Raw genomic sequence first — 13,369 nt, 5'->3', positions numbered from 1 at the left:
ATGAAGTCCAAGCACTTGAAAGTGCAGAAATTATATGGTGGAAGGAACTAAATTAAAAGTCTGGCAAAATGAGAAAGTATTGATTCGCGTCTAGTATATAAAAATAGAGCTCATTTGAAATTGAGATTCCATGAAGGATATAAAATGCATGAAGCATGTTTCGTGATTAAAAATGATTGAAACACGTGTGAAAATTCTCGAGAATATTGTTTTTCGTTGAAATTATTATGGTTGAAATTTATCCGGATTTGAATATGTTATAAATTTTATGCAATTTTGATGATTTGAATATCGATGGAACTCTGAGGGAATGTCCAATAGTGATTGAATTAATAAATGAGAGATGAAAGACAAGGTTTGTCTTGATTTATGAATTTAATATCTTAAGAATGAATCAATGTGCATCATGACAAATAAGAGAGAAAGATAATAAATATACTTGATATTGATAATAAATGATGCTCATGGTTATGAGTTCACATGATGCTTAAAATGCCCCTCTTATGACTTTTTAGATAATGATCACATTATTGGTTTAGAAGTGTCATTGAAACACTAATTATTCTCGCAGTTCAAACATGAATTATACATCATTTACCTTGAGTTTATTGGCAATGTGTAACTTGTGAAATACAAGGATGTACTTAGATGAGATGCATGATGTATTACTAATCCTCAAACATGGAATGTGAATATATGTGAATAAAATAATATTTGAGGATTTCATTTATACGAGATTCAATGAAAGTTATATTGTTAAGACACTTCATATGTTAGGCATTGAAAACATTTGGTAATAATGAGAATTTTCATGTGATGTGATCATGAGGGGGAGAAGATACGTGTTGCACTCTTTTTCCCTTGAGCAAGGCTTTGTTCCACTGGGTTTTCCTGTCAAGGTTTTTAACGAGGCAACATCCCCAAGCGTATCAAAAGAGTTATGTACTCTTTTCCCTTCACTAGATTTTTGTCCCATTGGGTTTTATCTAGTAAGGTTTTAACGAGACATAATGTCTTTTAATAATGGACATCCAAGGGGGAGTGTTATATATAATTATGGAATAGATGTCCATATCTTTCGGAGATCTTTTTGTTATGTTAGGAGATTTATTACTTGGAGATGAATCCACTATTGTATTATAAATATAAGCCTCTTTATGAGATGAATAATAGAATTTCTCTATTCTCTCCTCTATCTCTTGTCTTCTATATTGTTTGTTATTTTATAGTTTTATAACAGATACGTGTTTATTGATTGTAAAATTTAAAAGGATCGCCAATCAAATATAAATACAGATTGTAAAAGAGTTTGAGCTATAGTGATCTTAAATTTCGAAATTATAGATTGTATGTCTTTTTCTTTTTTTTATTAGAAAGGGAGCGGAAATAGCCTACTAATCCTTTATACCGCATCGGTAGCTACACAAACACCATGCAAGGCTATGGTTGGTCAAAATTGCACTTGATAAGTTTTTATTCCCATTTGTATTAGTTTGTGTAATAAGACTTAAATTTATATGGTAATATACTGAGGTTCAAAAGTTTAATAAGACTTGTATTTGTATTGGTCTATCACTGAGTTGCTGTTATACGGATTGTTCGTTATCTGAAAGGTACCATGATCTTGGTCTTTTTGTCATACACAAATCTGGTTCCCTTCTTCATGCATTTTCAGATTCTTTTTGGGACGTCCGCTTGGTACCCATACATGCTTATTTAGATTCTAATTGGGTTGGTTGCCCTTTGTTCGAGAACAGGTTGCTGATTGAAGCGAAATTAAATATTCAGTTTATTAAGATAGACGATTAGATTGCCAACATCTTCACAAAGCCTCTATTATCACAAGATTTGAGTTATTGAGGTCCAAGTTACAGGTTGTTCCTGGCCCTAAGGGGGGGGATATATTAGACAGTTTGGTCGAGTGTTTTATTACATAGGGCAGCTATATATGCATTCTATATATTGTAACCCTTTTTTATTCCGTATTTTATATCAGATCAATAACAAATACCTACAAGAGGTGATATGATCAGAATACAATTTGCTACTTTGGGTAAACAAATGTCTTCCTGCTAACAAGATAATTACAACAATGAAAAAGAATATATGTACTAATGTTTAACCTTGTGATCAAAGAATTGAGTTGAAGCTCTCAATAGGATCTGATTCTTCAAGCATGGAAGCAGCCTGGAAACTATCTATGGCATCTGATAAGCGCCCATCGAGTTTATGCACGAATCCCAGGTGAAGCCAAGCCATACGATTGGTTGGTTCGAGCCGAAGTGCATCTGAGAGCATGGTCCGTGCCACAGGTAACATGGGTAACCCCCTATCTGACATTATAGCCCCAATACTGATCTTGGAAGGTAGATAATTTGCCTCTACTAATATAGAATTAACATAGTAGGCCAATGCATCATCTATTTCCCCTCGTCTCTGGTATATAGTTCCTAACAAAACAAAGAGATTTGAGGTATGATTAAAATGAAGGTACATTTAATTGGTACGAATGAATGAAAAATGAAAGTCATATTGATGTTTGCTTTAAAGGAAATTCCCGGGTTTGAATAAATACAAACATGGCATTTTGTGAACCTATCAAATATGATAGGTTTTACATACTATCTTTTGTACTGATTATAGAGATTAACTTTAAAACTTTTGATAATAATAGTTGCACTATCATGAAAACAATAAACACATAAAAGGATATGAAAAAAGATTTATAGTGGGTGAACTAAAGATAATACTGGTACATATGTTTACACTAAACTGAGCACAATGAGTTATTTTGGTTGAAATACTCATAATTTTTGCACAAGCTTTGTTTTTGAGTTTTGTATATTCAGTATGTTGCTTGAGAAGTTGTTTTGTACTCAAAATTTCGAGATACCTCGAAACATAACCTCAAAAGTTATCTACCAAAAAGCCTAACCTCAACTCAACCTATATATATGACTAATCTCGGTATAAAAACTTTTTATTTTTTAATAGGGTTTTTTTTTATTTTTTAGAAAAAGAACTTGTAATCTTGAAATTTACCTCTATATATTATACTAGGTTATACATATGTGTTGTATAGCTGATTAAATTTTTAACTATTAACTAATTAATCATTATTAAGTAGCTAAAGATAGAAAACTCAATTTTATCTCTATATCTATATATTTATTAAAACAGTAGGAATCCGGACGATTTTAAAGCACCCTCAACTTAAAACTATCTTATAACATTGCCACATAAGCTTTAATCCTAGGTGGCACTTCTATAAAATTTTAGCCAATATTTTAATTAGAAAAAGAAATGAAATAAAACTAAAAACTCAAAGATATTATTTAACATTAAAAACTCAAGATATTATCTAACGTGACATATTCTTTTTCTTAGGCAAACATTTTGTTGCCCTGCTCTAATTATATTAATATTAATTATATAATTAGCAATGTGATATTACCTACCCTAAAAACAAATATTTCTTCACCTACTCAATTCATTGTAATTTTAATTTTGTTTTTAGTCATCTTTAAAGTTTTTCATCTTTCACGAATTTTTATTATTTGATGATGTAAACTTCATTAAAATATTTTATTTGAATGGGTATGATAAAATTCTAATGGATTACATATCATTTTGCAAAAATAAGAGATTGTTGTGGTCTTACATTATATTACAATTTAATTTAATTTTGTGTTTATTAATATTGCGTGAAGTATAATATGTCTTACATAATTAATAATTATAATTACTTATTAATCGACTAATAGTTAAATAATAACAATTATACTTTGGATAGATATACTAAATATATATATATATATAATTATTTCCATTATCGATAAATATAGATTTATGTATATATGCTTAAGATATAAGTTATAATTGTTAAAAATTATTATTTATACTAATATAACATAAATGAACAACTTTTTTAAACAACCGCACATCGTGCTGGTAAAAAACCTAGTATATATATATATAATATGCTTAAGATATAAGTTATAATTGTTAAAAATTATTATTTATACTAATATAACATAAATGAACAACTTTTTTAAACAACCGCACATCGTGCTGGTAAAAACTAGTATATATATATATATATTAAAGTAGTAGTTAAACAAGCCTTCTAAAGCATTCTTCAAACTAAAAGTCATTCTAAAAAATTGCTACGTAGAATTTATCCCATGTGGCATCTCCATATTTTTTTAACAATATTTTATAGCCTATTTTATATTTATAGAAAGTTTTAGATTAAAAAAAAAATCTTCCATCAAAATGATCAAATCTTATGTATATATAATCACAATTACAGCTTTATAATTCAATATTAAATATTATATTAATGCTACAGACTACAGTTCTTTATTATATTATTATTAATATCAAACTAATATGTTGAGTTTTAATGATTTTTTTATGAATTTTTTAAGGACTTAGGTTGAGTGTATGTGATTATAAGATATGTTCATGAATAAGTTTGAAAAGAAACGATTCATATCATATTATTGATAATTTTAATTATGTGATTAAATTTTAATACATGTTTATCTTTAATCTTATATCTACAAAATAAATAACATTAGTCAAAACTTTGATAAATGATTATTTTAAATAGCCTCACATTACAAAATTAATAACATTAGTCAAAACTTTTTTTTTTTATTTTAGAACGATAGTCAAAACTATATTAAATGATTGTTTTAAATAGCCGCATATCGTGCGGGTAAAAAACCTAATATAATATAATCCTCTATCTCCCAGTGCTTATGTGGCATATCTCCAAGCTCGCCACATCAGCTTTTGTCTTACGTGTCGACACATCAATGCCATGTCAGCGTCATATGCCACATGTATATAGAAGTTAAATGCTTTCAACTTAAAATGAAAAAGATCATGACCTCTAGGATTCGAACCCGCGGTCATTGTCATATAGTATGAAACACAATGCCATTTGATCTATCTACTTGATAGTTAATATCTTGCTGGCCGACAATACTTATTGTTTGATAGAAGTCGGCTAATACATTTTTGCTAAAACACTACAATACTTATTCTTGATTTGTTAGTTTATAATTTTTCAATTCAACCCAATAATATTAATTTAGTGTTCCCATTTGTTCTCAGTGACAATCAAATGAGAACCAAATTAAAATGAGAACAAATAAAACCACTAAAAAACTACATTTTGATGCATTAAAAGTCCATAAAACTAACATAATGCATAACTAATTATCATTATTTAAGTGTTTAACAACACATTGATCCGTCAAATTCGAAAAAATCACGTGTTTTGTTGGATGCATCATTTTGATGAATATGCATCCAAGATGGATGCATAAAATATATATATAATATATATATATATATGTGGGTTATTTGTAGTACACACGAAAAAAAGTACAAAAAGTACACTCCTTCTTCCTCCTTCTCTGGTGAGACGGTCACCGCCAACCACCACCTTCTTCTCCAGCGACCGCGACACCTCCTCCTTCTTCCTTCTTCACAGGCGAGACAACTCTAAATGCACGTCTATGTCAATAGCAGTCTAGATTGTTTAGGCTTATATTGTAATATGTCTTTGTCATGTGATTGTCATTAATGAACTTTGTATTATGAATAGAATGCTAGATTAAGTTTAAGTATTGAATGTGTAATAATATTCTGCTATGTGAAATACGACCTCGTAATTGCAGGGTCAATTACGAGGCAAGACATAGGAATACGACCTCGTATTTGCAAGGAAAAATACGAGGTGGGACACAATTACGACCTCATAAAGGTGTCGAGCTGGGCAGAAAATGCGAGGCTGACTCACTGAAAGCCCAGATCGTGTTTCCTATAAATACCAGAACCCTAACAGAGTTTAGGTCGAACATTTGTCGAATTTTCAAGCATTTTTTGTGCCGGTTAACAGGTCAAAGGTCGTTTCGCTAGCCCAAAGAAGATCTGCGAGGCAGCAGGTGATCTAGGGGCTTTCGTTGTGAATCACCACGTTATAGAGAGGGATTCCGCACCTCTGGATAACGGGATCAAACTATTAACGATCCGCTTCAAGGGGACTTACAACAACCTCCGCCACCACCTCCGGCGACATCTCCGGCGACTTTTCAGCAAGAATCAAGTTCGTTTTTGGGTGGATACGGTATGGGCATTGCTCTCATCCGTTCTAAACTGGTTGTCAAGGGATGCATATGAGAATCGTACGGATTGATGGGCGGCGATCCAAGAGATGGTGACGGTTTGGTACGGTACGGGCGAAACCCTTGCTGCTGGCGCCGACGTCGTGGTTGGGGTGGTCAGAGATGATGGTGGCGGTGGTGGTTGTCTCGCCAGAGAAGAAGGAGGTGGTGGCTGGCGGCGGAAGTCTCGCCGGAAAAGAAGAAGGTGTCGCAGCAGCCGGAGAAGGAGGAAGAAGGAAGAGAAAGGCTTGATCTGATCCGTCCAAACCTTTGATCCAACGGCTGTGGAGTGTACTTTTGTATATTTTTTTTATGTGTACTACAATTATCTTTCCTCTCTCTCTCTATATATATATACACATATATATAATTATATGAGTTTATGTTTAGTTTTATAACTACCTTTAACCCCCATGTATTAACATGAGTTTTCTATAAAAAATTCCATTAATATTATAAGTGTCATCAAATTTTTAATAATGAGTGAGCAAACTTTATGAATATGTTGTCCTAACCATATCTACCTAGAGAGCTCAATCACAATTATTGATTACGTCTGACCTCTTCCATTTCAATACTTTTTTTAGCAAAATATGTTATTATGTGTTGATAATTAAGATGATAATTGTTGATACTTTTTTTATTGCTCACTCTGTAATGGTCTTCTTTATTACCATTTGATTCAAATTATTACATGTTATATAAAAAAATTTGATAATTTAAAAAATGTTAGTGTATGTAAACACATGGAATTGTGTGTTCTGCAACCAATTTATTATATAAAAGAGTGAGATGGTTAAAATTGTTTTCTAAATTATACAAAAAATGATATTTATAACTAGCAAGGTACCCGCACATGCAGCAACAATGGCAATTATGGTATAGAGGGCTAGCGGCAACGGATGGTGATGGTGCTAATGACGTTATATGGTGTAGGTAATTTATGTAAAGATGTTTGATTTAAAAGGTGTAGTAGACATATTTTCTAATATAAGGGACTAATAATGTAATTTAGTATTAAGGGTTGGTGGTGATTTAGTTCATTAAGGGTACATTGATCAATTCGCGTGTCCCGTTATTCTCAACTTTCAACATGGGTTATAATTTTTATATAGTAGTATAGATGTATCCTCTTTTGGCATTCAAACCTTTAAGTTGTATTTGTTATATAACGGGTTAATGCGAAAAATGTTGTCTTAACTTAAGTTAAATTTATGTTTTTGTATTCTTCATGTTTAATTCTTTGAGGACGGATGGAGTACAAGGGAGCAAAGTGGTGACCGATGAGTGACTGGGTGGAATATCGCTCCACCCTATAGGTACCTATGGGGCTATGAGATGGGAGCAAAGTGGTGAAGAGTGAGTAGTGAAACAATCCTTGCTTGTGGGAAGGGGATAATGAAAAAAGTGATGAGAAGTGAGAAAACAATCTGTGAGTGACTGGGTGGAATATCACTCCACCCTATAGGTACCTATGGGGTGGGTAACAAACTGGTGAGGGGTGAGTGGTGAAACAATCCTTGCTTGTGGGAGGGGATGATGAAAAAAGTGATGAAGAGTGAGAAAATACTCTGTCCGCCATGATATTTACAATTTTTTTTATTTATAATAATGTTTATTACTTTATGCTTTCTTTACATTTTACTTGAATTTCACAAAAGTTATATTCATTCTTTGATGAAAGTTGTTTTTTTATATTGACTTTTTGTTGAATTATTCGTTACAAATTTGTGTTTACTCGTGCAAAGCACGGGCCAAAAACCTAGTGTATATACTATTTTATATACTAAAAAGAGAATGATTTTGATGAATCATATTGGCGATAGGCACTTAAACTTACATAAGATAAATGATACGATGCAATTAACTGAATAAAAAAGTATGATTTGAAAGCTAATGAGTTTGGTCATCTATGAGTGCAATCTTAGTACCTTGGTACCTTGGGTTTAGTTGTGTTAAATGGATAAATTGAGGTTTGTACTATTGAAATTTTAAGCATTAAATCTTACCCTCGGTATGCAATGTCTCTGATGAGCATTCTATATTTTCCCGAGCTTTTCCCAAACATATCTCTGCATCCTTCCAACGTGCAAGGCTGGAATATAAATGCGCTAGACCTTGCCAAACTTCATACTCGTTTACCCTATCATCTTCGGTCTACAATATTCAATGGTGAAATGACTGGTTTGGTCATCGTCCATAACAGTAAAAAATATAGGATGCCAATCAAAAGGGACACAGGTTAAACTCTTCAAGGAAAACAACATTTCTGTTTAATGTATGCTTTTGGATATGTTAAGAAACGAGAAGGGATAAAAATAAAGCAAACCTGGTGTGTACTATGAAGTGGCCCATTAGATTTTTTTTGGACTTGAATCAATGCAAGTAACTGTCGATAAGTTTCAATAGCATCCAAATGTCGTGATTGTGCAATTCTCAGCTTGGCTTTTAATCTCAAAATTGGTCCTTGATCCCATTTCACTGTTTCATCTAAAGCAGCATCAGTGACTACCTCTGCCTCTTGAAACCGTTGCTGTGCAGATAAAATCAAAGCAAGCAGTCTCCAACCACGTAACATAGAGCCACCGGTTATATCAATATACTGTTTAGCTAATCTTAAAGCATTATTCAAGTTGCGTTGCATAGCATATTGTATTGCTAACTCAAAGACCAAATCCGAGTTTTCAGACTCTAATGAAACTGCTTCATCTAATGACTTTAGTGCTTCAGATTGGAGACGTGAACGCTCATAATCTGAAGACGAAACACTCGCCTGTTTACCATAACAAAGTCCTAAAGCTCTAAGGCATACACCCCTTAAATGTCTGTTTCTTTTTTGGCAATTATTCAATGCCCTTTGAGCATACATGATTCCCTCTGCAGACAGAGATCCATCCTCACTACAAATTTTAGCAGCCAACAACAAGGACAATATATCATCCGGTTTTTCATGTTTATGAAGTAGTTTTTTCAGTAAGTTAAGGGCAGTTTTTCTCTGGCTACTGCAAAGAGCCAATTTTTTCCATAGATCCACACGATGAATTACCCCTGGGATCACTTCTTCAAGCTGATTTGCTAAAACATGAGTTTCGTTGCAGACAGACAGAGCAAATGTGAGGTGCTCTATAACACGTGGGTCCCATCTCGCCTTGCCGAGTGAGAACTTTCTCATGCAAATCATTAAAAGTAGAATTGCTTCTTCTAAATTGTTTTTTGGCAGGAACGTAGTGCCCTCACCTTTTGTAGATGTAGTGGGTGGTCCCACCTCAGCTCCACTATACAACAAAAATACTGCAAAGTTATTTTGAATTCGTGCGCCACTGTCATTATCCAGGTTCCATTGAGTGAGGAGGGCACGTCGATAAGAAGAAACAGCTTCTTGGTAGCAACCAGCTTCCGCCCAAAGTTCTGGGAGAAGCTCAGTGGCCCGGCTAATTGTTTCTTGTAACTTGGTTTCTAGAAAAGCATCAGGAATCCCTTGTGGAAATATCTTCTCTATCGCATCAACCACTTTCTTACACTCTTCAACAGCATCTACAAAGAGTGGTCAAATAAATGAGGGTTAAGACTAATGGAAATTCCTCATCAATAGCATTTGAATCTGTTGCTGATCAAAACTGAAAAAAATTAACTTGGTTTTGTCATGATGATTTTCATACTCCTAAGTCCTAACTAATTAAGAAATGAAGTGAGCCAAATGAGAATTTGGTCTCAAATTAATTAAAAAAAAAAAAAGGATTAGTTTCCTGGAACGTAAGAAATTTTGAACGAATGTCTATTGTAGGAAATAACTAAAGTTTTGTGTATTGTATATAAACAACTCGAAATAATGTTTAATGTATGTAAGAATTTCGTTTCAACCAATTAAAATCTGACAAGTGGCACCTGTATATGGTTGCCACGTATGTTTTCTTACATACAATAAACATTTTTTCGAGTTGCTTACATACAATACACACAACTTTAGTTTTTTCCTACTATAGACATTTGGTCAAAGATAGTTACATCCCAAGAAACTAATCCTTAAAAAAAAAAATACAAATATCGTACCATTTATCCTATCAAGTTTTTGAAATGACTTGATTTTCAAATATATGGCTTCAAGCACCAGATTGGCTCCCTGTTGTGGGCCGGAAAGCCCCGACTCAGATTGTGACCGTGCTTTTTTAGGTATTTTTTCTGTTGAAACAGTGTGCAGCCGCTGTATAGCAGCTTGGAGATCAATACCTTCAAATAATTGAAGAGCAGCTTCCGCATTTCCTCTTTGATATTCTAATCTTCCAAGAAGAGCTCGTGCTTCCTATAAATTAGACAATATTCCATTATCTTCCATCTGTTGGTCCCCCATAAGAACTTCTTTCTTTATACAAATAGAGGTTACCCAAACTTTAAAAAAAAAAAAGAAAAAACATACAACCAAAGATCCTTAGTTGATCAGCAACAAGCATAACGTGTATGCTTTCTGCTAAACAGTTGTAATTAATTATTTGAGTTTCTTAACAAATAGACTACAAAAAAGAAAAGAAAAGAAAACGTGTATATTTATTATTGAAAAAAGGGAAATGCTTGGAGACGTGAATATTGTTATCATGTCGTGCACCCAACTTGCTACTATTTTCATGATACATAACAACTTGTGAGCAAAACTATTATATATCGGACAAACACAATAGCTATATTTGAAGGTTGAATACACATCATCATAGATTACAAATACGACATTGTACGTGCTCGATACGGAAACAAAACCAAAAGGGAATGAATAACAACCTCTGCATTGAGTGATAAACCTTCACGTAAAGCAGATTCGGCTTGATCATAATTACCGGCATCAAGCATTGCCTCCACGGTATCTGTTTGTACACAACCCCCATTTCCGCAAATTTTTCGTTCCTCGCTTTCAACAACATGCTTTGATCCTGACATTGTTTTTCAATCAAATATCCTAAATATTTACCATATATTTCAATGATCAAAGAGCGGCAAACACGGTATGTCGATTTTGAGGAGGTTGAAAAAAGTAATGTGAGAAATCAGATAATATTTTTTGAAAATGTTATCCAGATGTTAAAAGACAAAGGTTTGTTTTTGGAAAATGTTTTTAATTTGGTTGCGTAGGAAGGATCCTGTAACAAAGTTTGGGAGAACTAAAAGTATTCAATATTCAAATATCATTTTAAACATGCATTAAAATTTAAAACATTAAAAGTCTATAAAACTGACATAGTACATAACTAATTATCATTATTTAAGTCTTTAACAATACATTGATCTGTCAAAATCGAAAAAATCATGTTTTCTGTTTTGTGCATCCATCTTGGATGCATATTCTTCAAAATGATGCATCCAACAAAAAAACGTGATTTTTTCAATTTTGACGGATCAATGTGTTGTTAAACACTTAAATAATGATAATTAGTTATGCACTATGTTAGTTTTATAGACTTTTAATGCATCAAAATGATGTTTTTAAGTGTTCTCACCGTTCTTATTTTAAAAGTGTTCTCACCGGAGTGTTACCCTATATATATTAGAGTTTTCTTATTTTGAGAACCATTTTTTTTTGTAAGAACCATGAGAACTCTTAACTTATATGTTTGTTCACATGTTTTTTTTGTTCATTCACATGTGAAATGATATAAAAATGTATGTTGTAGAATAAATTTTTTGAAGAAACCTTCAAAGTAGCCTTTTGTGAACTTGTAAATGAATTAGTTCACGTTTTCTAATTCACATATGACAAATGGCTATATATATAAGGTTTTGAAAAAAAATTTCTTCTACAACATATATTTTTATAACGTTTCACATGTGAATGAACAAAAAAAATATGTGATCAAATATAAAACTTAGGAGTTCCACGGTTCTTACAAAAAAATGGGTTCTCAAAATAAGGGTCCCTCTATATCTATATCTATATATTAAAAGAGTAGGAATCCTAGCTTTCTAAGCGATCCTCCCCAAGACAAAGCTATTCTTAAACGTTACCACATAGGATTTATCCTACGTGTCATCTCCATATTTTTTTGACAATATATATACCCAAAAAGTTTTTAAAAAAAAGTCAATCATAACAAATGTTGTTTTTATGATTTGAGACTCTTACGAGTTACGAGTTACGAGTCGACTCTTACGAGTCGAGTCGATTTAGATCGAAAACGAGGCGACTCGTTGAACGACTCTCTTTTCTCCTGACTCTTACAAGTCGCGGTGTGAATTTAAAACGAGTCAGTACGAGTCGCAAACTTATGATTGTTGTAGTTTTATAATATGGTTATATATTATGGTTACATTATTTATGGTACGAATTTGGAGATAAACTTATCATATTTATGGTTACATTATTTTGTAGGTTATATATGCATTTTTGATTCTTTTAGTACGAATTTGGAGATAAACTGTAAGTTTATAACTTAAATGTATCGAATATGTGATATTTTGGTAATGTATTAAAATAATCAACTTATATTTTGTTTATAAATACGTCACATATATATAATTATACAATATTATGTAGTATATACAAATGTCCGGACTCTTACGAGTCAAGTCACGTTTCGAGTCGAGTCGACAACTATGGGTGTGTATACCTCGAACAACATTATCTTCATATGTCTCCACATGCGTATATGGCATGAAGCCCTTCTTTAATTTATACTATGTATAAGGACTACTATATAATATTTAATTAGATGAATAATTTACAAATTTATGTTATGCAGAGTGTTGTTTTTAACGTTGTTGTATCTGTGTGGTGGTAGTGGAAGGGATATGACAGCTAAGAATGTTTGTTGATCCTTTCTTCTAATAAAGTTATTTCTATAGCATAACTAACAAGTTTTATAAAAGTTTTGATATTGATATGTAGTAACTTTTTTTGAGTTTTCGTTCCAAGTTTATCGAGTTTCATTACCTATGTTTTTGCTACAAAAATGTATAATAAATATTTTTATTTTAGTAAAAAGTCTTCTTAAATATATATATATATAGCTTTATTTATTTGTTTTTATTAAGTTATTATTATGTATATTTTGCATCATCTTATTTTCTCTTTTCCGTTTTTATGTAAACATTTTTGAATATATTCAAGTGTAAACATTTTTCTTTTCCATATTTAAAAACATTTTGAAGATGATATATTAATCCATATTTAATATTGTTTTTATTTATATTCATATGTTTACGAGATA

At 32.1% G+C, this 13,369-nt stretch overlaps 1 protein-coding gene across 1 annotated transcript; it reads right to left on the bottom strand.

The window, feature by feature from the left end:
* Nucleotides 1-2,130: 2,130 nt before the first annotated feature.
* On the bottom strand, nt 2,131-11,105 carry LOC122602319 (protein NPG1). The gene is made up of 5 exons (XM_043775016.1): nt 10,950-11,105; nt 10,230-10,479; nt 8,509-9,713; nt 8,189-8,336; nt 2,131-2,450 (listed from the first exon to the last, which is right to left on the bottom strand). Exons 1-5 carry the CDS (start codon nt 11,103-11,105, stop codon nt 2,131-2,133), a joined length of 2,079 nt encoding a protein of 692 aa, XP_043630951.1.
* Between the last annotated feature and the right edge of the window lie 2,264 nt (nt 11,106-13,369).

This window comes from Erigeron canadensis, chromosome 5 (assembly GCF_010389155.1).
Source record: "Erigeron canadensis isolate Cc75 chromosome 5, C_canadensis_v1, whole genome shotgun sequence".
Taxonomy (NCBI): domain Eukaryota; kingdom Viridiplantae; phylum Streptophyta; class Magnoliopsida; order Asterales; family Asteraceae; genus Erigeron; species Erigeron canadensis.
This window is presented reverse-complemented; position numbering and strand designations above follow the sequence as displayed.

What these genes read in the sequence shown, in the direction of transcription:
- LOC122602319 (XM_043775016.1), bottom strand. Translation starts at nt 11,105, where the DNA reads ATGTCAGGATCAAAGCATGTTGTTGAAAGCGAGGAACGAAAAATTTGC. An exon ending in CACTTCATAGTACACACCAG is followed by an intron (nt 8,337 to 8,508) that starts GTTTGCTTTATT and finishes TGAATATTGTAG; the next exon opens with ACCGAAGATGATAGGGTAAA. An exon ending in AGAGACATTGCATACCGAGG is followed by an intron (nt 2,451 to 8,188) that starts GTAAGATTTAAT and finishes TTGTTTTGTTAG; the next exon opens with GAACTATATACCAGAGACGA.